This window comes from Neopsephotus bourkii, unplaced genomic scaffold, assembly GCF_033783945.1.
Source record: "Neopsephotus bourkii isolate Nb327-2 ecotype Australia unplaced genomic scaffold, CSIRO-AGI_Nbou_v1 NB_1846, whole genome shotgun sequence".
Classification (NCBI taxonomy): Eukaryota; Metazoa; Chordata; class Aves; order Psittaciformes; family Psittacidae; genus Neopsephotus; species Neopsephotus bourkii.
Genome location: NW_026902319.1, coordinates 1226427 through 1250564, shown reverse-complemented (window position 1 = coordinate 1250564; position 24138 = coordinate 1226427). Strand labels below are relative to the sequence as shown.

Below are 24138 nucleotides of genomic sequence, written 5' to 3'. Positions count from 1 at the left end.
CTCTTCAATGTGAAGTATTTACAGTGAGACGAACCAGATGCTTCCCAGGAAGGGTTTTGTCAGCTTCCAAGTCCCCAGATGCAGCTGCAGAAGAGGCTGACGGTCATTAAAGGGATCACAGCATTGGCTTCGGCTGCGATGTGGTGACCTCTTCTCACTGGTGCTGTGGGCACCACCAGTTGTGCTGTCTCATCAGCCGCAGTGGGATGCGGGTGGAGAGCACCCCTCTGGCTGACGACAAGAGATTAATGATGTCTGGTCCTCAGGCTCTTTTTTTTCTTCTTCTCCTTTGAAGCTCTTGCACTGCAGTGAGAGGGGGAGTGGATGATGCTCTTGGCTTTTGTTGCTGCACACTTTCGCTTCTAGGACCATCTCTCTGCAGCAGAGGCACGTGTGTGACCACTGCGTGGCTGCCTTTGCTCCCTCTCCATTCTCAGCATGGCTGTGCCTGTCTCATCTGCCCAGCCATGCTGTGGAGAGAGGGGTGAGCTGATCCAGGCAAGGCAAACTCCCATCCACAGCCATGAGCACACAGAGCCCAGCAGCTGAAGCATCACTGCTGAATGCTGCCCCTCAGCTGGTCACACTGGTCAGGTTCCCAGTGTGCCTCCCATTTTCAAGATAAGGTCCAGGACCTTGGGCTGGGCCCTGTTTGTTGCTCTTGGTGCTTATCAGCTTTGGCTGCTGACAAGGTGACCTGCTGTGCAGCACTAAGGATGGGAGGGAAGATCCCCCTGGCCCAGGCTGAATGCTACCCTGTCCCCCCTAGGGCAGCCCATCTGTGTGCATGCACACTGGACTCCCACTGTGCTGGGTGTTCCAGTCTCAGTCTTGGCTGGATGAGGGACTTCCTGGGTGCTATGGAGGTAGGATCTGTGTAGGTGGCAGGTCAGCTTCTCCAAGTAGGGGGGTAAGGGAGGGACAAGCTTGCTAGGTCATCGTTTTTCCGACTAAATATAGTTGCCCGTGCTTTCGTAAGGCTGGGATTTCTGCAACACGTGACTGCCTTATCCCTCTGGCCCACAGTCGGTCGGAGTAGGGGATCGTGTGTCTGAATGGGTAGTAATTAGCTGTTAACTAGCTTTTCATTAGAGCCTGGCAGAGCCCTGCAGCAGAGGTGAGCAGGAACAGGGGAAACTCTGGTCCCTCCTGGAGGGTGGACACCCCCCTTTAATTTGCAAAGCAGCTGTCCCCAGAGGTGAGTGGATTGGGTTCTGCTGTGTTTTCTAAGGAGTCTCAGTCCTGCCCTGCCTTGTGTGTCTGTCCTTGCTGTCCTGGAGTTCCTGCTCCTCTTGCCTCCCTCTTCCCCACCACTGCTTTTCTGTTTTGTAGGTCATGAACTACCAGCTGGTCCCTGAGCTGCCTTGGTTGGAGCAGAGCCTGACCCTCCAGCTCCTCCATGCTTTGGCATGCCCTGAGCCCCTGCAGCCCTGCCTGCAGTGCCTTCCTCTCCCAATGCCGAGGTGTCCTTGCTCTGCTTTGTTACCCTGAGCAGCAGCTGGATCAACTCATGCCTTTCCTCAGGCCTCCATAATGGACTGACTTGGTGTTTGCCCAGGAATGCTGCTGCCTTTTCCAACCCTGAGCCATTAACCCAGTGGAGCATTTTTAGGAGGCTAAAAGGCTTTTCTCCCTTCCGTAAATGCAGAGGGATTGCTGGCTAAATGCTCTACTGGCTGGAGACTTGTCTGCACTGGACAAGCTGAGTCAGGCACTGGTGCTGGTGTAGCCTCTCATGCAGGTTGGTGGGATGATGGGTTCCTTTCCGTGGAAAACTGGGGATCGGTGATTCCTGTGCCTCTTCATTCCACATGAGCCCAGCGTCTCTGGGACTGGTGTGGTGGAATGAGCATGGATCGTGTGTCAAAAGTTTCCTAGAAACCCTCTTCAGGGAAGAGCCCAGCTTGAAAAGGCAGTGGGAAGATGTCACTCACCCTAGAGAGAGTTCATCTGCTACCTTTAATAGTAGTTCTCTGTGCCAGGAAGAATCCACGGTGCCCTTGCTGCCACTGTTAACATTAGAACTGCCTCTCAGCATTTCTTAACCCGCTCCTTCTGCAGTGTATCTTAGCCACAAGTTGAAGGGTTTGTGTCTTGGACTGGGAGGCTGCAGAGAGCACAGTTGTGCATCTTTGGTAAGTACAGACCTTTCTTGTCACTTGTTCTCCTTGGAAATAAGTCAGACCCTGCAGATAACTTGTGTGTGCAGAGCTAAATGCATTTGGAAAGCAGGGCTGTTAGATACAGTGCCCCTGCGTGCTCGGAAGGCCTGTGCTGTCAGGCTCTGCAAGAGTCTCGAGCTGCTTTACCTCTGCCTGCTCCGGGGCTGTCAGGACTATCAGCTGATGGATGTGAGGGCTTGAAGAGCTGGGAACATCACTCGTGTGCCCACACTGCAGCCTGTGACGGTGCCTGACACATGCGGTATTGAACCTGCACGTACCCTGACCTCTTCCCATGCGGTTTGCCAGAGCAGACTCTGGAGCCTGCGAGGACACCCAGGTGGGAGGGAGCGTTCCTCATGCTCTCTGCGGAGCTGTCAGATGCCCTTTTTGAAGTTATTTTTAGCGGGTGATCTTTGCAGCAGTTGCAGAGCTTACATTGCAGAGAAGTGTAGGCAGCTCCCTGCTTCCTCTGCTGTTACAGTAGGGTTTGGAAGGTGGAGCTGCAGAGAAACGGCTTGGAAGACTTTGAGCTGTGGTGTCTGCAGCTTGTCTCTTGCTCCTGCTGAACAGGCTTCCCACGTGCTTTACGAGCCTGAGTCCCCCTCAGCCGTGTGGCTTAGGGATCCGGTCTTCTGCTTGGTCCTGACCTTGCCCATTCTCGAATGTGCAGGAAACTTGTGGTGTTACAGAGGTGTTTCAAATCCCTTTATTACCTTTGTGAGCAGGGCCAGGCCCTGGGCTGCCGGTGTGTAGCCACCAGACTGCATGCAGCATGTGGTGTGGTTCTTCAGTCCCCCAGCAGTGGGTGAGCCCCTGTTGTGGACACACTGACTCCTTTATGCTGGAAGATGTCCTTGTGATAACATCCCATTTAAAGCTGTTGGAGAGCTCCATCCAATGTTCCCTTGATCTCCCCCTTCATGCACCTCCAGCTACAACTATGCTTTGGCAAGATGTAGAGCTGTAAGACACTGTAAACCGGGAGGAGGTGCAGTCTGTGCCTGGTTTGCCCTGATCCTTGCTGGGGTTTATGTGCTTTAGGATGTCTTCGATAAAATGTGAGCATGCCAAGCAGTCAGTGCTGTAAATCCCAGGCTCGTGCATGGAGATGCAGAGGAAAGCATTTCCCATCTCAGTCTGGCATTAGTTCTCACACATGGCTGAAGCTGGTGCTGGGAGCAGCTCCTTGGAGGCCCACACAGGTGGAAGATGCTGCTTGGTCTCTGGGGGTATCAGCACCTCTCTGCATGCAGGGCTGCTACCTGCAGAGACTGAATTCCCTCCTGTTTGCCTGTGCCTCCCAACACCTTTACAGTAAGGATGTGCTGCCACTGCTGCTGTCTTGCTGATGAAGAACTGGGTACAGCAGCCACAGGAGGCTGCTGGTGGGAGGGGGAAGGCTGCTATTGGTTTGCAGGTCACATCTGGTCTGCATGACTGACTCTGCAAATGTCTCTGGAGAAGGTGTAGTGTTGGTGGGCATGAAGCTCACCAGCTGTGTCCTCTGATGGCTCAGTCAGGCCGAAATGCCAAGTCATGGAGTGTGAATGCATAGGAAGTGATGAGTGCCACAGGAGAGCCCCTGAATCAGTGTCTTGTCCCTGCTGCTGTGTGGGTCAGGCTGCCCTGTTGGACAGCTTGCTTGAGGCAGGGCTGGTGCCCTGAGTTTCCCATGGTGGCAAGGTGGGGATGTGCCTTTGTGCAGCTGTTTTGCATTGGGGTCCCCTCTGAGACGAGCAAGGGGATTCTTGCAGGCATAGTGGGGGCCTTGCAGCCTTGGCTCTGGCTGCCTGCTGAGTCCCTCTTTCCTACAGGAATTGCTTTGCAGATTGGTGCTGTCCCACCGTGTCCCTCCTGTGTGTTGTACCCCAGGAGGGACCCTCCTGGAAAGGCTCTGGCTATCTCCAAGGAAACAGCTAATTCCCAGGCTGATGTTCTCTGCCTGGACAATGAGTGTGTATATGTAGTTGTGAGCAAGTAGTACTCCTCCTCAGTGTAAGCTGTCTGATGGTTTCTGGCTTCTCTCACAAGCTGTCATACCTGGGTGTCCATTGTTTCTCAGGAGGTTAATGCAGGAACTTTTCCTTGCTGTGTCACTTTGACTGGGACAGTATTCCCCTTGCAGCCTGCCCAGACTGCTCAGACCCTTGCCTGAGCTGCACTTATTCTTCCTCGCCTAAAGCCCTTGAAGAAGCGGTGTCCATCATGTTGGTTATGAGCTGTGATCCTCCTGTGTGCTGGGACTGTCCCCTGGAGCATGGGAAGGAGAAGGGATCACTCAGGCTGTTGGGTAGTGAAGTGGATCCCACTGGACCTCAGGGCGCGTGTCCGGCTGTCCCACACAGCACGCTCGGGGAATACCAGTTCAGCTCTACCATTCCCAGCAGGACACATGGAGCATGCGCCCTGCCTTGGCCTCCCCAGCGGAAAGTCCAGGCTCTTGGCCCCAGAATGGCCTTCACCAGCACCTTGTCCTGTGGGGAAGGAGGGCTCTGCTGTGTCAGGGCAGAGCCGGAGCTGAGCAGCCTGCATGAACCTGGGCTGCCCTCTGAGGCTGTCCCAGCTGGTGCTGTGGAGCTCTGGGCCCTTGTCTGTTGTGGTACACCAGGAGCAGGCACTACAGCTTTCTACAGAGGTGCAGGTATTTCTGCAGTGTAACGCCAGCCCTGCAGATTTATTCCTCCTCTTCACTGCCTTCTCTACAAACCCATTAGAAGCTGCATTAGGTACAAGAAGAGGCAGGGAAATGGGCTGGCATCACTGGGTTTGATTTTCCCAGGTGAGGTAGTAGATAGATCTCCTGGGCCAAGCTCAGTGGTCCTACAGCATGTGTGAAGGGATAACACATATAGCTGTGGAGCTGCTGTCACCCTGTTTGGTCCTTGTGCAACAGCTCTTTTCCTTCCAGGTACAAGGTATTGGCTCACTTGGTCACCCCCTTGAGCTTCCTGCCTGGAGGGCTGCTGTGCTGTGCTGGAAGGGAAGCATGAGGAGTCTGCACAGCATCGCCCTGCTCACTGGATATCGAGCATCAAAAGCCAAGGAATGCTCCTGCTGTGCCCTGGCCACGGGAGGGGTTTGGCTGCAGTGCTGGCATGGGGCTGGGCTGCTCCCACCTCTGCCTCATCCCCTTGGTTGCTAAAACATAATCTCATGGCTGGGCAACCCCATGGGCAAAGGTTCTGGTTCTGGCTGCAGGCAGCAGATCAAAACCTGCTCTTCTGTTAGTGGCTGTGCCAGCAGCTGCTCTGTGGCTGCAGGCAAAGCTGCTCCTTCCTTCCCTGCCCGCTGTTTTCTTGCCAGCCTCGCAGCACTAAAGCGCTGGCTCCTGCTGTAGCTGTTTTGTCTGTCCTCTTGCACAGAAGGGCCTTGTTTTTTGAGGGGAGGGCAGTCAGGCAGTGTTAGTGCAACTGAAGGTTGCACCAAATAGATGCAAAGGAGGTTTGTGAGATGCCGGGAGGTCTGAGACATCTGTGAGCAGCTTTTAAGGGCTCAGCTATCAGCCAGGGCTAAGTATCCCTTGCTAGCACTCCTTGTCCGAGCTACTGGAGGGGGGTGCGCATCACCTACTTGCTCCCTATTGCCCAAGTTGATGCAGTGATGAAGGCCAGTGGGGTTTGGAACACAAGATAACTTCCTGTCCTTGTAGGAAGGTTTATGAGCACCTGGATTAGCCCAAACATGTTTTGGGGTTGGTTTGTTAAACACTTGGGTTTGCTTCAGTCTCTGCAAGGGGACATGAAGAGCGGTTTTGGGTTTGATGGCCAGGAGCCTGGGGGCCCTTGGTTAGGCTGCTGTGCCCTGGGGAGTGCCAGGCACGCTCAGCTTCTACAGGCCGTGGCTTTTGACTCTGTCCATAGCACGGTCACACCCTCAGCTTCCCACCTTGCTCTGAGCGCTCTCCACCATGACTTGCAGATCCTGACTCCATCCACAGTGCTGAGAGGTGCCTCAGCCCCTGCCCTGGCGCTGGCCTGGCCTCCCTGCCAGGCTGCAGCCCTTTGCTTTGCTTTGTGTTTTGTCTTTGCAGCGCTCTGCAGATGCTAATGAGCCTTCTCAGCACCTCGGCTAGATAAGGGATCCCTGCTCCTATCTTGCAGATAAGGAAAGCAGCAGAACTTGTTTCAAACAATCTCATTCCTCCCCCACAAAGACATAGAGTCTGTGGCACCCACCCCTGCAGCCTGTGTGTGCCTCTTTCACTAGGGGTTGTGAGAGGTACTCTCTTTGCCTGGACCCTCAGAAGAACATCGATGGCCATGAGGCTTCGAAACTGAAAGCAGCTGGAGAAAACGGCTGGATGCTGTTGATGTGAAGGCTGGGGCTGCAGTGTAGAGGGAGCAGGCACTGGGGTGGGATGCTTGCAGTGAGCCCTGCTCTCCCCCAGCCTTAAGATGGGTGTCTGATCAGCCTGCAGAGCAAGTTCAGTTCTCCTTCCCTGCAGTGCCAGCATGTCAGTGCTGTAGGAGCAAGCAGGGGTGTTCCATACCTGTGGAAAAGCAGGCTGGCTGTGGGTTTGTGCTGTAGCACTGGGTGCCTTTTGGAGCTATATTTAGTAGGTGACATCTGTGGGTGTTGAGTGGAGGATTTTAGGGGCTGTTTGGAAAGTGCTCGCTCTTCCTACACTAACAGGGAAGTTTAAAAGCCTCGTGGCAAGCTTTGTGCTGTGGAGCTGGGATTCTCAATGAGGTGCACGTGGAATAAGTGAGGGACACATGGGACTGATGCTGCTTATGGGGAGAGGCTCTTGGGGAAAGGGGAAGATTCAGGGACCTATCTTAAGAGCTTTGGTGTCTCCTGGGGGTGGAATCCCCATTTGGGAACCTTGGGGAAGGGGAGCGCACGTGGCTCCGTCCTACCATGGCTGACTCTGCCTTGCTGACACTTCAAAGCCCGCAGCCCTGAGCAAGGCTGGGCTGGCAGGATGAATCACAGGTTTCCAGGCTAGCAAGGGGCCGGTTTTGATCATCTAGGCAAAGTTGTCCTTCCTTACACAGGAGATCAAAGCCACCTTTGAGTGGGGCTGGGTAGGTGGTTCAGTGTGTTTCCTGGGACATCCCCACATAGCCTCTGCCATCCCTCAGGGCTCTTCACCTTTCTCCCACCGTCACCTCCCACCCCAGTCCTGGGTGCTTGTCTTCTGAACCAGGGGAGTCAGCAGAAATACCCCTTAAGGCAGGGGCCAGCGGGCTCTCCTCTTGTATTGAGTGGTGTGCTGCTCTCTTGGATTCTGTGTGAGCCTCATCTGCAGAGCTTGCAGCCAACCCTAGGAGGACGGAGAAGTTGAGCCGTGATTTCTCTTCCTGCTTATAAGGAGGTGGTGTGGGAGCAGGAAGCAAGGCACATCATGGTAGAGCTGAGGTCTTGACTTACTACAGTCCATAGTGGTGCAGACCCCAGCAGTTGCACTCTTACTTACAACTCCCTGAAGGCACTCAAGTGCCTAAATACTCTTGCCTGTAGCAGGATTGAAACACTTCCCAGGTCTGGCTTCTCTCTGTACATTCCCTCTCATGAACTCACTGCCCCGTGCTGGGATGCACTAGAGATCAAAGCACGAGCTGAGCAACACCCATGTGCGTCCCTGTGTCAGAGCCCTTCTCCCCTCCCTTGGGGAGGGTTGGCCACACTGGTGGTGATGGGCCTTTCCTGTTCAAGGCATGTTTGTTCTGCTGTGCATAACAGCAGATCAAGTTCTGCCTGGTGCTTCACAGAGGGAGCTGAACTTCTCGCCACCCCTCCTCCCTGGCTGGCAAGGCCAAGTAGGGAGGGCTGAGCTTGAGTCAGGGAGTGCCTTCCTGTGGCAGGATGGGGGTAAAGGTCCATTTCTTGGCCATTTAGATGAATCAGAAGTGTTCTGATCTTGCTGCAGCCCTTCTGAGATCCAGGTCAGAAGCTGGCTCTGTTGTCTGTTCAGCTTTCCCTCTTGGGCACCCTTTGTTTCCTCCAGGGCTAACACTTCCACAACCCTCAGCTGTGTTCTAACAGTTTTGTTTTCCTCTTGCAGAACATACAACTCCTGCGAAGGTGGTGAGGGCTGCCAACCCGAGACCGCGGAAGGGAAGCAAGGTAAGGCTGTGTCTGCTGTTCCGTTGCTGGCCTCCAGCTCCTGGTGCCCTTGGCAGTGCTACATGAGCAGACCACATCGCATGCCTGGTTGTGGAGGGTTTATGTACTGGCCTGGCCACTTGCAAGAAGAACATCCTGATTCTCCATCTCTTCTTCAGTGTTTTAATGCTTTTGAATGCTGCCTGGACTAGTTTTCTGCCCAGTTAGGCCAGGGAGACCTCACCTCAGCTTTCACAGGGAGGCACTTGGAGCACAGTCTTGATGTGGAAACCCTCTCCCCTCCACACAAATCCCTTGGGAGCTTAGCCAATGCCCTGCTTTCAGTGCAGCCAGGGTGGTGGTGTGGTGGAGCAGTGTGTCTGCAGGTCCTTTCTTGTGCAGTCTGTTCTTGCCTGGCACATGGACAGTCAGGGTAATTGATTTCAAACAATTCGACTGCTTTGGAGGAACCAGGGCAATCTGTTCCAGGGATCAGCATGTGATGGAGGGACAGTTGCTTCAGAGGATATTGCATGCAGCTGGGGTACAGGCAGGGACACGGGCTGTTGGTTTGGCTCCCAACAGCCAGTGAAGACCTATCTAAAACTTGATAAGGCTTTCCTTATCTGTACCACATCAGGGAGAGGAGGGTCCTGGGATGGCAGGTGCTCCTGGCTGAAACAGTAGTTTTCCAAGGACACCTGCCTTGTGGGGAGAGGAGCATGGCACCTGCATGTAGAGATGTGATCCAAGGGACTCAGTGGCTCCAAATTAGCTTAGAACTAATAACCCCACAAGGGGAAGGAGGCGTTTCTGTGACCACATCAACTCAGTGCCCAGCTGTGGTTCATGGTGTGTCTGGGCAACTATTTAGGTCCTTTGTGTCCTGCAGGTCCTCTCTGAAACCTGGAAGAGGTAGGCATTATGGTAGTGGCCAGGTCATTTAGCAGAGAAGTGACTGGTGGTCCCTGATGTGTCTGGAATGAGGGAGCACCCATCACCATCAGACACTTGCATGACTTTTCTTACCAATTCTACTCTATGATCCCTTTGCTTTGTTAGTGTCAGCCCTTTGTTGAGTTGGGCACTGAAGTGAAGCTGTGCCGGGCTGTCACCTGCCACTAGGTGGAAGCAGCTTCTTTAATGGGATGTAGTTGCTTCGGGTGGATTTAGGATGCTGAAAGCTGTGTGCTTTCACTGTCCAAGGGATAGTGCTTGTGATGAGTGAGTTAACCTCTGCAACTTGGTGCCAAATACTGCTGTTGGGGCAAAATGGTGGCAGCTGAGAAGCTGGTAGTTTACGGAGCTGCTGGCAGCCTCAGTACAACCCCTTATAGACGTTAAATTTGTCTGCAGTTATTTAGGATGGATTTGGGTCCCTGCTTGGGTGGGGACAGGGTCTGTGTGTATATATGTATTCGAATGGCATCCCCAAACTTGGGATACCCATCTTCAGGATGGTGGTAGGTGGTGGAAGGGATTCTGGCTGTTGATGGCATCTGCAGTTTGTGCACTAACAAAACCTTTGTCTTTGGTTACAAGGTTGGTGACTTTGGTGATGCCACAAACTGGCCGACACCAGGAGAGATAGCCCACAAGAGCGTCCAGGTGAGAACACAGAATTGCTCCGATGAGCAGGATGAGGCCCTTGCAGACCTCCCCGTCCCTCTGGAAGCACTGGCTGAGCTCGGGCCATTTGGGGTGCTGAGTGTCAGTGCAGAGGCAGCCAGGAATAGCATGCAGGGGATTTCCTTTTAGGGCTGCTCTGTCTGTCCCGCTCCCTCCCTCAGTGCTATTCTGGGAGCTTGGAGCCCTGTCTAAATCCCTGGGCTGGGTGCAGCAGGTAAGGCAGCTCCTGGACCCGCTCTCCTCAGGGTGCTCAGTGCAAGAAGGGGCCTGGGCAGAAGTCTTCTATAGGAGAGAATGCATGAGAAGGGTCTCGTGTGCCCATGGGGCATGGCCTTCTCCTGCTCCAGACATGGGTGTCATTGAAACCTTTCTATTTTTAAATGCTGCTCTGTTAGCTCCTGGCTGTCTGTCAGGGCATGGGGTTCACTCACCCTTTTGCCATTGGGGCAGTCTGGTCCCTTGCAGGATAACTGTCCAGGAGCACCAGAACTCCCTGGCAGTCCATCTTAGTAACTTCTATGCCTGGGGCTTGTGTCTGAGCTTGAGCACTTCCCAGCTTCTCTGGAGGCCCTTGCCCTGCTCTTTGCCAGGAACAGACCGTCTCTTGAAGGAGAGGGTTGGAAGGAAGGAGGGGTTGGAAGGAACAGGGTTGCTTCCAGCCTAGGGCAGGGTCCTCTGGTTCCTGTTGCTGCTGGGCCAGCTGAGGTCTGCCTCCAGCATTTCATTTCTCCCGCCGCTCACATCTTCCTCCACTGGTGTGTCTCCAGCAGCCACATAAAGCACCATCCCTTCGGAAGCTGCCTGTCAAGAAAGACATGAAAGAGCAGGAGAAAGGAGATGGGAGTGATGGCAAAGAGAGCCTGAAAACCAAATCGGATGAATCTGGGGAGGAGAAGAATGGTGACGATGACAACCAGAAGTCAGCCCAGAAGAAGAAAGGTAAGGCAGGACCTGATTGGGACAGTCTGTCCCCTGTTCTGTGACTCTCAAGTAGGTGGAAGCATCCACTGTCCTCCCTGGGGGCCTTGCTGCAGGACATGGTCCCAGTGCAGGGACAGTGTTTGCAGGCTTCAAGGGGGGCTGAGTGTCATTATGGTGGAGCAGGGCCCAAGTGGGGGGGCTGAATGTCTCAGTGTGGCACTGGTCTACCCTTCCATGTGCACTCTGGAGGCACAGTACACTCCCTGACTGGATTGCATCAGCCATGGGTGACACATGGGCTCAGCCTAGCTTGAGCCTCAATGAGCAGAAGGGGGCAGAAGGACAAATGCAGTGAAGCAGCAGGGGAGTTCTGTGCCATGTCCCTCCATGCCCAAGAGTTCTCATTGGAGACTTTCTCCATCCAGTAAGGCTTGGAGGGATGTCTGAGGACAGGGTCGCTCCAAAAGGCCCTGATGCTTTCTCCCCTCCACGTGTGGGGCCTGTATGACAAGATGGGGCTGTGGGGATGAAGCAGACTCTCTCTGAACCTGTGTCACACCCAAACCCTGTCCTTTTGCAGGCAACAAACACAAGTGGGTCCCTTTGCAGATAGACATGAAGTCAGAGGTGCCTAGGGACAAAACAGCCTCTCGGAACAACCGGCAAAACGAGCAGCACAGGCACCCCTCCAACAACCGCAGCGAGCTCAAAGGTGGGGGCTCAGCCTGGGGACCCCTCTCCCTGCCCTGGCCACGAGGCAGAGCAAGCCCTGGTGCCCAGGCATGGCACAGCGGGCACCCTTCCTGCATTCAAAGCACTCTGGGTGCAGTGGGCTTGTTCCAGGAGGGTGTTTTCACACTGTAACACTCCTCCTGCCCCTCCTTCCCTGTCTGCTGCAGGCTGGCACCCGGACAACAAGCACGAGCGCAGCTGGCAGGACCATGATGAAACCTCCAGCGTGAAGAGCGAGGGAGGAGCTGTGCGAGGGACCTTCCGGGGCAGAGGCCGGGGCCGCGGCAGGGGCCGTGGCCGGGGCAGAGGAGGTGATCCCTGGATGTGTGCTCTTGAGGCAGCAGGGAGCATGTGCTGAAGTGTGCATGGCTCTGTGTGTGTGTGTGTGTGAGACCTGGGGCTCCAGAGCAGGCTGGGAAGGGCAGAGCGCTGTAGGGATACAGGGAAGTACTGTGGCAGGTCATCCCAGCTGGTAAATTGAGCTGATTTTAATGAAAGCAAATTATTCTTTCTAGTATTCTAATAAAGGCAGATGCCCTTCTGCTGCTCAGGCCAAGCTCTTCCACCTGATGTCCCCTGTAGTACTCCTGCATGGAGGAGTTGAAGCAGGAGTCATGGCTTGGATGGGGAAGCATCTGCACTGGCACTTGACAGGGTAGCGTCTAACCTTAGCACAGCTTCAGTGTATGGTCTGTATGTGCCATCTGGGCTGCCCAGTTGCTCCTGGGTAAGAGGATTCCTGGCCTCTCTTTGGCTTGGTGTGTTGAAACTTCACTGAGATCCCTTCTATGGCAAAGGCTGAGAGCAGGAGGATGAGGGATGTGGGTGATGTCCCATTGTGGGCTGCCGTGGGGCCCCAGGAACAGCGCAGAGGGAGCTATTTGTGTGCGAGTCTAGTCCTGTCTGGCAGATCCTAGGAGCTCTGTGCTGATCCTTCCTGGTGTCCCACAGGGCACTTTGACTACCAGTATGGGTACCGGAAATTCGAGGGCTCGGATGGCTCCCGCACGCAGAAGTACGCCAGCAACATCACTTACTACTTTGACAACATCAGTAGTGCTGAGCTCTACAGTGTGGACCAGGAGCTACTCAAAGACTACATCAAGCGGCAGATGTAAGCACCACCTCTTCTCCTTCTCTGATGGTTGGAATGTTCACAGAGGTCCTCCCTGGGGTCTGTGTAGTTCATCCTGTGGGTAGGGTTAGAGCCCTCTGTGCCACACACCTTAGAGCACCAGCTTGCCCCAAGTCTGGGCTCCACAGGTTCTCCTGTCAGCCTTGCAGTAGCAGAAGTGGGGGGATTACTTCCTATGGGGTGTCCAGAGGAAGATGGCTTGGAGCTGCCTGACACTGGTGTGTTGTCCATACAGTGAGTACTACTTCAGTGTGGACAACCTGGAGCGAGACTTCTTCCTGCGCCGCAAGATGGACTCGGATGGTTTCCTTCCCATCACCCTGATCGCCAGCTTCCACCGGGTGCAGGCGCTGACCACTGATATCAGCCTCATCATCAAGGTGAGGGCAAGGAAAGATTAACTTTCCTTCTTGCCATCCCTCTCTGAGGCCTGCTTTCTAGATGGGCTGTGTTAGAGATGCTAGTGGAGTCTTCCCTTGTCCTTTCCTTGCTCCCTCCTCCTCTTGTTTCTCCCAGGGAGGAAGGGCTGGGGATGAGCCATTCAGTGTGCCAAGGTAGGGCTATAAATTAACCAGGTATCCCTTGGTTTCAGGCTCTGAAGGACAGCAAGGTGGTGGAAATTGTGGATGAGAAAATAAGGAGAAAAGAGCAGCCAGAGAAATGGGCTCTGCCTGGCCCCCCTATGGCAGACTACACACAGACTGACTTCTCACAGTTCATCAACTGCCCTGAGTTCGTGCCCCGGCAAAGCTTCCAGAAAGAGACAGGTGGGCACTGGGGAATGTGGAGGGAGGTGTGGGATGCAGCGTTGGTACTGCAGCAGGACTGAGACCCCGAGAGTCTGGGGTGTTCCCCAGCCAAAGTTTGCTTTCCGCTTGGTGGTGCAAGCTGGTATGGGCTTTATCCTCAGACTTCCAGAGCACTGCTGCTTCTGTAAGTGGGGAAACATGAAAGAGACTGACTCTGGGGGGGGGCTGAAGGGATTCAGGGAGGAGTTAGTCCTGCTGGAAGTCTCTTGGCTGTGCCTAGAAATACTCTACTACTGCTGGGCAGAGCAGAGGGTGCTCACAGATGCACCTTTTCCTTAATGGACGAGGAGATGCTGAGCACAGATAGGGCAGCAGGTATGGAGCTGTCAGCTGACTGCAGGGGAAGGGTCTGCTGTCTTCTATGGGCTGTCAGGATCCCAGGGCTGGGCCCAAGAGGTCAAATGAACAATCTCCTTGGTGCTGTTGTAAGACTTAGTTTTGGGAGGGGATCAAGCTGTGCCATGCTGCCAGAATAACTCCCTCTTTGGTCGAGTGTTTTACGCACTTCCCCAGGCTCCCTTCCTTCCTCTAAAGCACCTTGTGTCTCTTGTTGGCTCTAGAGTCTGCTCCTGGCTCCCCACGTGCTGCCAGCCCAGTCCCCACCAAAACAGAGGAGGTCAGTAACCTGAAGACAATGCCCAAGGGCCTGTCCACAAGTCTGCCAGACCTGGATTCAGAGACATGGATTGAAGTGAAGAAGAGACCTCGGCCCTCGCCGGCCAGGCCCAAGGTAGGTGCTGATGTAGGTGCTGTTGGGTTGGGGGGGTCTCCCAGTTGTCTGAATGAATCATAAGTAGGCAGGTTTCAAATCAGATAGGGTCTGTTTATCATGGGAGTGATGTCCTAGGTCTATCCTGGACCCATCTTGACCCACTTTGCAGCTGATACTCAGTGGTGTAAACAAGGTGTTCTCCCTGTATGAGCAGCTTTGACTGCAGTAGAGAAACAAGGGTCAATAGTTGTGTCTCCAAGCAGGATGCTTGTGTCACTGTGTGGTGTTTACTCTTTGTCACCCTTGTACCCCTACCTGTAGAAGCCAGAGGAGTCAAAGACACCGCAGCAGCAAAAGCAGAAGGACCAAGATGAACCAGAGGAGCTAGACTTCCTGTTTGATGAGGAGATGGAGCAGATGGACGGCCGCAAGAACACCTTCACCGACTGGTCAGACGAAGACTCTGATTACGAGATTGATGACCGGGATGTAAACAAGATCCTCATCGTGACACAGACACCTCCCTACCTGCGCCGGCATCCTGGTGGGGACCGGACTGGCAACCACACATCCAGGGCTAAAATGAGCTCGGAGCTGGCCAAGGTCATCAACGATGGGCTGTACTACTATGAGCAGGACCTGTGGACAGAGCAGTTTGAGCCAGAGTATTCGCAGATTAAGGTGAGAGCAGCTGATTGAAGGAAGGGAGTGTGTGGGGGGTGTAGGAAGGCACGTGTGCAGGAGGCTGACTGCCTTGGTGTGGGATGGGTTAGAGCTAAGCTGGAATTAGTCCTCTTGCAGAGCTTGATTCTTGGCTCCCAGCATCGTGTTCTGTTGTATCAGGGATAAACACAGCTCTGTAACATGGTTGTAAGGCTGCAGCCAGGTAAACAGGGTGGCAATAAAGAGATGATTTGGGGCCCATTGCTCCGTTTGCTGCCAGGGTCTTGGCAGGCAGTGCCAGGTCTGTGGGGGAAATTGGATGTCACTGCACTGTCCATAGTGACCAGTGCTTTATGGCACAGTCCCTTGGAGACTGCACTTACTGGTTCAGAGATGGATGGGCTGCACTTTGCCTGAGTTCTTCCCCATTTTGGTGCCAGTTTGCACAGACTTGAGCTTTTCATAGAAAGCCCATCTGCTGCTTTGAAGCCTTGGAGTTCCAGCTTGGTGACTCTCACAGTTGGGGGTTTAGCTACACATATTCAGCGACGGAAATCATTTTGGCTGCAAGGTGGGGTGGGTGCTGGAGCTATCAGCTGGGCTCAGCATTCCCATGACTGGGACCTGGCACACTGAGGAAGCAGTGTTTCTCTCTGGGATGGTAGAAGCTGAGAGTGTGGGGAGAGGGGTCATGATGAACTGATGGGATAAGGGGAAAAGAGGGCAATTGGTTGCTTCATCGTCTTCCTCTTCCAATGCAGCAAGAGGTGGAGAACTTCAAGAAGGTGAACATGATCAGCAGGGAGCAGTTTGACACCTTGACCCCAGAGCCCCCGGTGGATCCAAACCAGGAAGTCCCTCCTGGTCCCCCCAGGTTCCAGCAAGGTAAGAGCCAAGTGTGACTTTGTCCCTGTTCCTCCTGGTAAGAGGCCCTCAGAGGTTGGGTACCAGCTGGGGAGAAGGAATTGTGACCACAGGAATTGTGGGATTATCTTTCCCAGAGCAGCGCTTTTCTCACAGCTTGAATGTTTTGGGGCTTCAGAAGAGGAGGCCCAAAAGCAGGGGCGTCCCAGTTGAGTGAGGAAACCTTGGCAGGCTTTGATGTAGCTCCTTGGTTGTGACTTTCACTGGAAGGCAGCTGCCTGCTGGGTTTTGTTTGTCTGTGCCTGGCACCTTCTCTTGGGAATGGGGGGATTTGTTGCTGGTGTTCACCACTGGGAAGCAGATACCTTGTGGGATCCCTGAGAGCTCAGTCCTAGGATCTGCTGCTAGGCTTTGGGCTGTGTGGCCAAGCTGGTGGCATGCTGGACCTGAAGCTGCTTGGCTCAGAGGGCCAGGATGATTCTCTGTTCCTGTCTGCTGCTTCCCAGCTGCCAGATGGATGTCCCTTGGCGGTAGTGATGCTCTCATGCTCAGAGCTCAGCTTGACTCGTGGTGGGGGGGGTTTCTCTCTGCAGTACCCACAGACGCTTTGGCTAACAAGCTGTTTGGAGTCCCTGAACCTTCAACCATCGCCCGGTCTTTGCCTACAACTGTACCAGAATCACCCAACTACCGCAACGCCAGGACCCCCCGGACCCCTCGCACGCCTCAGCTGAAGGACCCAACACAGACGCCCCGGTTCTACCCAGTGGTGAAAGAGGGAAGGACGATAGATGCCAAGGTGGGACCAGGGCTGGGTGGTGGGGTGGGAGATGGGGTTTCCCAACTGGGTCCTGGTGAGAAAGGGGACACATCCCTGATGCACTGTGTCTTGCAGACTCCACGGAAGAGGAAGACGAGGCACAGCTCAAACCCTCCGATGGAGTGCCACGTGGGCTGGGTGATGGACTCACGGGAGCACAGGCCACGAACTGCGTCCATCAGGTACCAGAGATGGGTGTTATGTGATCATGGAGGAGCTAGAAATGGGAAGGGGAGTAAGTGTGGGAAGGAAGGGGAAAAAGCAGGCTCTGATCTTGGACTCATAGAATCAGCTCAGTTGGAAGAGACCTCTAAGGTCATTGAGTCCAGTCTTTACCCCAGCACTGCCAAGTCCACCACTAAACCATGCCACTAAGGAAAGGTCCCTGATTTTGCAGGGGGGGTCTTCTATTAGGTGGCTGCAGAAAGGATTAGGACCCAACTTGTCCCTCCCGAAGGGAGGGAAGTTTGAAGCCTTGGAACAACAAGATGAGACTCAGTTGGAAATATTAGTTCCCTTCTTGTTAGGATATCCCCATGGCCCAGGTCCCAAACCCAGAGTGGGCAGTCACAGGGAGTCAGTGGTACCACCAGGCAAGTGCTGTGGGGTGGAGTGTGACCCCACTCCGCTGCCAGTTGGGTGATGCCAAGGAAGGGTGTTGATGGGAGCCTCTGATACTCAGTTCCAGCCCCTCGGAGGGGACCCCGGCCGTTGGAAGCTACGGCTGCACCCCGCAGTCCCTGCCTAAGTTCCAGCATCCTTCGCACGAGCTGCTCAAGGAGAATGGCTTCACACAACACGTCTACCACAAGTACCGTCGGCGCTGCCTTAACGGTAGGGACACTGGGGTCTGTGGGGCAGGGTGTCTGTGCTCCCAGCACATGGAGAAGAGTAGGGTCCTACAGGGCAACCTTGCTGGTAGCTGATGTTTCACCACAGTGTTAGGTGAGCATGGGTGGTGGCTCAGGGTGTCCAGCACTGGAGTGGGTGCTCTGCATGAGCCCCTGTGCAAGAGCTGGGTCCCTGGGAGATCTAACTTGTGATCATCCATCCCCTCTTCCCGAAACAGAGCGGAAACGACTGGGCATCGGTCAGTCCCAGGAGATGAACACACTTTTCCGGTTCTGGTCCTTCTTCCTCCGAGATCACTTCAACAAGAAAATGTATGAGGAGTTCAAGCAACTTGCTGTGGAGGACGGGAAGGAGGGATACAGGTAGGAGAGGAGGGGCAGAATCACCTTTCCTGGGAGGGGAGTGAGGGAAGAAGAAGGGTTCAGCCTTTTGCAGGGCTCACAGCAAAGCAAAGGCAGCATCTCTGCCTTGCTCCAAGGTAGGACTGGGTTGCTCTCAGTGCCCTCCTGCTGCTGGTGCACAGCAGGGCTTCTGCCTCAAGAGCCTCTCTGCTCGGGTGTCTGAGCACCACATGCTGCTCTGTTCCAGGTACGGTCTGGAGTGCCTTTTCAGATACTACAGCTATGGGCTGGAGAAGAAATTCCGGCCAGACATATTTAAGGACTTTCAAGAAGAGACCATCAAGGATTACGAAGCTGGTATGTGCCTCTTTTGGCCTTCCCCTGGGATTGACAGCAATATAGTCCCAGCTGCATGGCTGCTTCTGAGCCTCTTCCTGTGACTTTGGGGAAGCCACATAATACTGTACATTAACACGTGCAGCAGGGATCAGCTGGACGTCCTATTGCTTCATGGTAAAGGGTTAAGTGGATGCTCATCATCCTGAAGACTGCTGGGGGGATAGAAGAGAGCAATGAGAGGCTGTAGCTCCCAAAATGTTTTGCTAGAGACACCAGTTCCTCTAGGATTTCCCAATGCTCTGTCACCACCAGGGCATCCCCTGTCAAGAGGGCTGCCCATTACAGTTGTTTGCTTCCCTCCAGGTTCTCCATCTTGCCTCAGTTGTGCCTACCAGTGGGACAGGAGGGTCTGTGATGCAAGTGGTGGGGAAGCCTGCAGGAAAGCGTTCTGATACCTGGTTTGGTTTTCTTCCCCTCCAGGACAGCTCTATGGGCTGGAAAAGTTCTGGGCCTTCTTAAAGTATTCCAAAGCCAAAAATCTGGACATTAACAGCAAACTGCAAGAATACCTCAGCAAGTTCAAGCGCCTCGAGGACTTCCGAGTGGATGTGAGTAGCCACAATGCCTGCACCACACCGATGGCCCCTGCAAAAGCTCTTGGCCCCCCTCAAACGATGGAGGATTTGGGGGAAGTCAGTGACACCTAGTGTCTTGCCCGATCATTGCAGCCCGGCCAAGAACAAGCTGCAGGGTTGGAATATTATTACAGATCCACTTCAGAACAGCTCTCTGGAGAACTGGATGATAGAATGGTTTGGGTTGGAAGAGACCTTAAAGATCATCTAGTTCCAACTCCCCTGCTGTGGGCAGTGACCCATGGATGAGCCCATCTTTCTGTATGAGCTGAGGAGGGAGTTAAAAGTGAGCTTTGGCTTGAATGGAGCTGGCATTTGGAGCTTTGGCTCCCAGGCTTCTGGGCTGTGCCCCTGGGTGGGAAGCAAGTTGTCACCATTGTTCTTAATTAGAAGCCAGTCTGTCTTTGGCAGCAGTAGACTGGGGAGGAGGGCATCTGTGGGCTTGGGGTGGACACGTGTGTTCTTTGTGGGTCAGGGAGAGAAGCTGCAACTGGAAGCTTGCAGGAAAACTGTTCTTTGATCCAAGGGGAATCTGTGCTGATCCTGGGGTGGCGCTTCTCTTCCAGCCACCCATGGGGGAGGAAGGTGGACACAAGAGATACCCAACGACGTCAGGGGGCGATGGCAGGAAGCGCTACCCATCCCAGTCTTCCAGCAAAACGGTCAGCCAGTGCCCATCCAGCCAAGCCCACGCCTCACCCAGCCAGCCTGCACAAGAGGATGCCAAAAACCTGAGCCAGCAATCCCCTGCCCCGGCGGCTGCAGAATCGCAGACAGTGGGGAAGTAGAGAGGCTGCAGCATCTGCTTCCTGCCAGGGGATGGGGTGGGTTGGTGGGGGACTGGCTCGGAGAAGGGGAGACGTGAGGAGGTGAGACAGGAAGGGAGCTGGAAGGTGGGTGCCCAGGAATAGGCTGCTCTGGAGAAACCTTCAACGCACATGATTTCTTTTCTCTTGTGGCTGGAAAGCAAGGATGATCTGCATCTGAAACACCGTTTTGCTATTAGAACACCATGACCAGAGCCAGACCCGCTCCCAGCAGACCCAACCCTTTGCTTTCCCTTCCCTCCCCTCCTGTGCGCACACTCATGTCTTAGTGTCTCTTCAAGCAAACAAACAAACAAACACGTTCTGGCTGGGTTTAGAAAGGGGAGATTTTTTTATTATTATATATATATATCAAGTTTTAAATTATTGCTAGAAGTTTGTCTGGGTTTACCAAAACAAGTCTGCTCTGTGCGGCCCCAACGTCTCCCCTTCGTGTCCCCCCTCGCATCGCAGGGCAGCCCGCTCAGGAGGCTCGGAGGAGCGAGGTTCCCTATGGGGGACCGATGCCACAGCGATGCTGCGGAGCCTCTGATCTCCATGACCTGGCTGACGTGTCCCATTCCATGTACGGCGGTGCCCCTCCGCCGCAACAGGAGCATCATCCTGTTGGTCCTCCTGGTCCCTCCTTCCCAGTGTCTTCACCTCCAGCCTTCCCAAGGGTCTGGCTCTCCTTCTGCCCACCTCTCTCCCTTCTGTCACGGACAATTTGGAAGTCAACCAAAGGACCTTTGCCAAGGATAGGCTTGTTCTGACTCCTCTCCTGCAAGGACAGCTAGTGGGAAGCCGGCAGGTCACCTGGACTTGAGCCTGCATGGACGGTGCACCAGCTGCCCCAGGAACACCCATCGCATGCAAAGACAGGACTTTGCTGGAGGTTTTTTTTTCTCTTCCTTTTCCCTTGAAAAAAACGAAACAACAACAAAAAAATACCCAAAACCCCTCAAAAAAACAACAAAAAAAAACTTTCTAAAGACACATCTCCCTTTGCTTTCTTCCTTGGAAATATTATTGAAGAAAAAAACAACAAAAAAACCCAAAAAATAATTAAAAACAACAAAAAAAAAGTTGCCTTATGGTGGAGCTGGCCCGGGGCAGCCACTGGCTCCCTGCACCCTGGGGCACACTGGGCGCCTGCTCCCCTCGGCCCAGAGACTCCTCCCGGCATTGCTGCCGAGCTGATCCTGCCCCACGGCCTTCCCTCCGACCCTGCAGCTCACCCGGAGCCCCTGCAGCCCTGCTCCTCATGGGGGAAGCTGCCCAGGACAGCTGAATCCAAGACTTACGCTCGCAAAGTAGTTGAAGCCGGTCCGTTGTGTATAGACCATTGTAGCATCCTCCCTGCGACTGTGTGCTGGTGGCCCCTCTCCAGGCAGGCTGGGGCTGGATGTGGCTCTGATCCTGTCTGTGTCTCCAGTGTGGTCGGGGGGGTCACAGCACCTGGAGGGACTGGTCCTTGCTGTTGACACAGGAGTGATGCAGCCGCAGGGAGCCCATCTCTCACAGCATCACTGTTCATGGGACTTGTGCTGGGGGTGAGCCAGGGACCTGCCTGGCAAAGGAGAGCTCTCGCCTGGGTTTCCTTGTGCGCCGTGTCTTGGCAAGCAGCTGCCTGGAGCCTCTGCATCGCCGAGGGCTGAGCTAACACCGTGCTGCTCCTTGCTCGGCCGAGGCAAGGGCATGGCTGCGGAGCTGCTGTGGCATTCACTTGGTTGCTCTACCCAGCACCTGGTGGGTTTGGCAGGCAAACCCTCCCCAGGCTCGTGAGCTCTGTTCCCTCACCTGGGGCTTGTGTTAGGGGGTGAGATCTTCTCCTGGGGCCCAGAAGTAGCACTGGAAAGTCGTGTTCCCACCATAAGGGTGGGAAGCAGCCACCTGCTTACCTTGCTGCTGTGCCTCATCTCCTGGGTTGGGATACCTGCTTTGCAGCTGGCTTGGTTGTGAATGTGGCACTCTGAGCTGCAAAGCACGCTCCTGTGTACGGTGTGGAGCAGATGGGCTGCTTGGATGCAGCTAATTGCGTTATCCAATCTGCGGAGTCACAAGCTGGTAATGAACAGTGCCTCCCATGTGTATCCAGCTGATGTGGAGTCTCATAGCTGGGAGGGAGGAGTGATCTCAATCCCTACACAGCTGCAAGGCTGATGGGTGAGCAGAGGTCAAGAGGGTGAGCTGGGGCAAGCTGTCCATCAGCGGCTGTGAGTGCTCATGGGGCTCTGGGTGAAGTTGTCACCTTCCCAAACTGACACTGCGCCAGAGGTGCTGCTTTGGTGATGGGGCAGGCGGGGGGCAGCGTTGTGAACTGCTGCTGGAACTGAAAGCACAGCTGGGTTTGAGTGAGGGTAGCTGCTACGTTGCTGTTTTCCTGATGGTGTGATCCTGCCCTGGTCTGTCCACCTCTGCCCCACCACCCTGCAGCTTGGTACCGCTCACAGGCCCTGTTTCAGCACACCAGCCTGTTGGGGCTTGCTCCATTACAGCAGCAGTGCTCTGGGATTGCAGGGTGGTAACTGGGCAAGACAGGCAAGTAACGCTTGTACAGTGCTGTGGCCATGACTGTTATCCCTGGGTTTCCCCTCTCTTGTGAGCTGGATGGAGTCAGATCTCTGAGGTTACAGATGCAGCTGGGTTTGCTTCAATCTGGGAAGGAGAAGCCTCAGAGATGGGGGTTGATCAAGGACACTGGAGATGCATTGCTGGCTGTTTGCAAGTTGAAGCAGGTCTGGATGTGCCAGGGGTGGTCCTTGCTGCCGTGTCCGTGTTCCTTGTCAGTGTGTGTTCTCTTTCAAAGCCAACTGTCTGCGTTTTAGCCACAAATGAAATAGGAAGTGAGGAGGAGGGAGCTGCTGCTGTGGAGTCAGTGCTTGTGGAGCAGACTGGAATTGCTCGCGTGGTAGAAGAGAGAAGAAATTTCCCAGAGAACTTCCCCAAATCTGAATTGATTTTAAATTATTCTTTACTTTCTGAGGCTGAGGCTCTTGGCACAGGTGAGGCTTCCCCTGTTCTGCTGAGTCACTGGTTTGTCGCATCAGTGGGGCTGAGGGCTCTGTGAATCCGCTCCCCTGTTTCCCAGGGGGAGGTGGATCAGAACATCAACCCCAGTGGTCCCATCGCCCTCCAGCTTTGTGGAGCGTGTGCCTTGTTTCACTGTGGACAGCAGCGTAGCCAGGGAAAGAAGGATGTGAGAGCCGTGGCTTGCTGACAGCTCTGTCTCAGGGCTGGTCACATCAGGGCGCAGTGCCCACCGGTCACAGCTCCATGGTGTCGTGCACCCCTCTGCTGCTGGTGGCCATGGCAAAGCCCCTGTGCAGCGTGTGGTCAGTGCCAGGGCTGACTGCAGCGAGGCTTCCCCCTGTCCTGTGGCTTGCATAGGGGACAGGTCTGCAGAGCTGCATGCAGAAGGCGTCGCGCACTGCTCGCACCACCGCAGGCTGTCCAGAGAGGGGCTGTGCTGTGGAGGAAGCTCTTGCCCTCCTGTGTTCGGCCTTGCCTTTAGCTTGGATGCTTGCCCATGATCATATTTGTGCTGTGTTTAATCCTAGTGGTCCCAGTGGCAACCTCTTGTGAGCGCAGCTCCATCCCGCAGCTCACACGGGCTGCGTGGTGCTGGTGGCACCAGCACAGTCAGGGGGAGCCCTGGCTGCCCTCAGGCAGGCTGGGGGATGCAGAGCATGGGGAGCACTCCCCATCTCACCCCTCTTCCTGGGACATCCAGGCTGCTACAGCCCAGGGCTCCTTGCGGGGTCAGCCCGCCTTTGGGATGCAGGCAGTTGCAACAGGTACAGAGCCCTGGCACGGAGGTAGGAGGTGTGTTTGGAGGGGCCTTTATTGCTTTGCCATGTTCATCTAGGGGGAGATGGGGGGTATAAATTAAAGTAATAATCCTGCTGCTCCATTTGCCTGCCTGTCCCTCTTCTGCTGCCCCCCTCGCACCTCAGTGGTGCCACTGTAGCCCTCGGGGTCCCTCGAGTTAAAACAACTGCTCGTCTTGCTCGGGACTGGTCGATTGTACTGTAACAATACGATGTGTTAACCTCAGCATCCTGCCACGCGTCCGTACGTGCAGAGCAGAGGGGGCCTTTAGCTGTTAATGCCTTTCCAGTTATCCTATCAAAAGGAAAAGAAAAAGGAAAAAGAAAAAAAAAAAAGGAAAACTGTACATGTAGCAAGCTGTGTTTGCAACGCTCATTTCCCCATCTCCTCCAAGGCTGGTTATGTCCCTTTGTCACTGTTCTGAAATGGATTGCTAGGCTCTTTTTTAAGAGAGGGTTGCTACACTTGGTGTTAAATGCCTCACTGACTCTTTTCTTTGGGCTCCCCCCCCTCCAAGTTTCCAGTACAGGTAATAGATGGATTACTTCCTTTTCTCCTTTTCTGTTTCTTATTGTAAAGACAACATTCATCTCGGGGGCGGGGGGCTGGGGGCAGCGTTTCAATGAGTAGTTTACAGTTCACTTTCTGCAGACACTTGAACATAGGACCGATGTATCTGTGACAAGCACATCCCCTCAGTGGGAAGCTCCAGAGGGAGCAGGGAGCACCCTGGGTCCCTGCACTGTCCCCTGTGGTTTACCCTCTGGGTGACAGCCCAAGTGGCACCTCTTGGGCCCTCGAGCCTCCCCAGAGCAGCCCTGCTCCTCTTCCTCCTC

General features: G+C 54.5%; 1 protein-coding gene across 2 annotated transcripts in view; it reads left to right on the top strand.

Moving 5' to 3' along the window:
- LARP1 (La ribonucleoprotein 1, translational regulator) overlaps positions 1-19858 on the top strand; it is a 39830-nt gene extending 19972 nt beyond the window's left edge. The window contains exons 1-19 of one of the 2 annotated variants that reach the window (XM_061343997.1): positions 949-1198; positions 8173-8234; positions 9756-9821; positions 10610-10781; positions 11344-11475; positions 11663-11806; positions 12447-12609; positions 12866-13010; positions 13223-13397; positions 14000-14169; positions 14473-14832; positions 15576-15699; positions 16272-16477; positions 16574-16680; positions 17181-17332; positions 17568-17712; positions 17939-18048; positions 18511-18638; positions 19232-19858. In XM_061343997.1, the coding sequence (XP_061199981.1) occupies positions 10658-10781; positions 11344-11475; positions 11663-11806; positions 12447-12609; positions 12866-13010; positions 13223-13397; positions 14000-14169; positions 14473-14832; positions 15576-15699; positions 16272-16477; positions 16574-16680; positions 17181-17332; positions 17568-17712; positions 17939-18048; positions 18511-18638; positions 19232-19453 (2607 nt within the window). In that variant the 5' untranslated portion in view covers positions 949-1198; positions 8173-8234; positions 9756-9821; positions 10610-10657 and the 3' untranslated portion in view covers positions 19454-19858. Of the gene's footprint in view, positions 1-948; positions 1199-8172; positions 8235-9755; positions 9822-10609; positions 10782-11343; positions 11476-11662; positions 11807-12446; positions 12610-12865; positions 13011-13222; positions 13398-13999; positions 14170-14472; positions 14833-15575; positions 15700-16271; positions 16478-16573; positions 16681-17180; positions 17333-17567; positions 17713-17938; positions 18049-18510; positions 18639-19231 lie in introns of those variants that run through there. The other variant, XM_061343995.1, reaches the window with a different exon arrangement.
- Positions 19859-24138: the final 4280 nt, after the last annotated feature.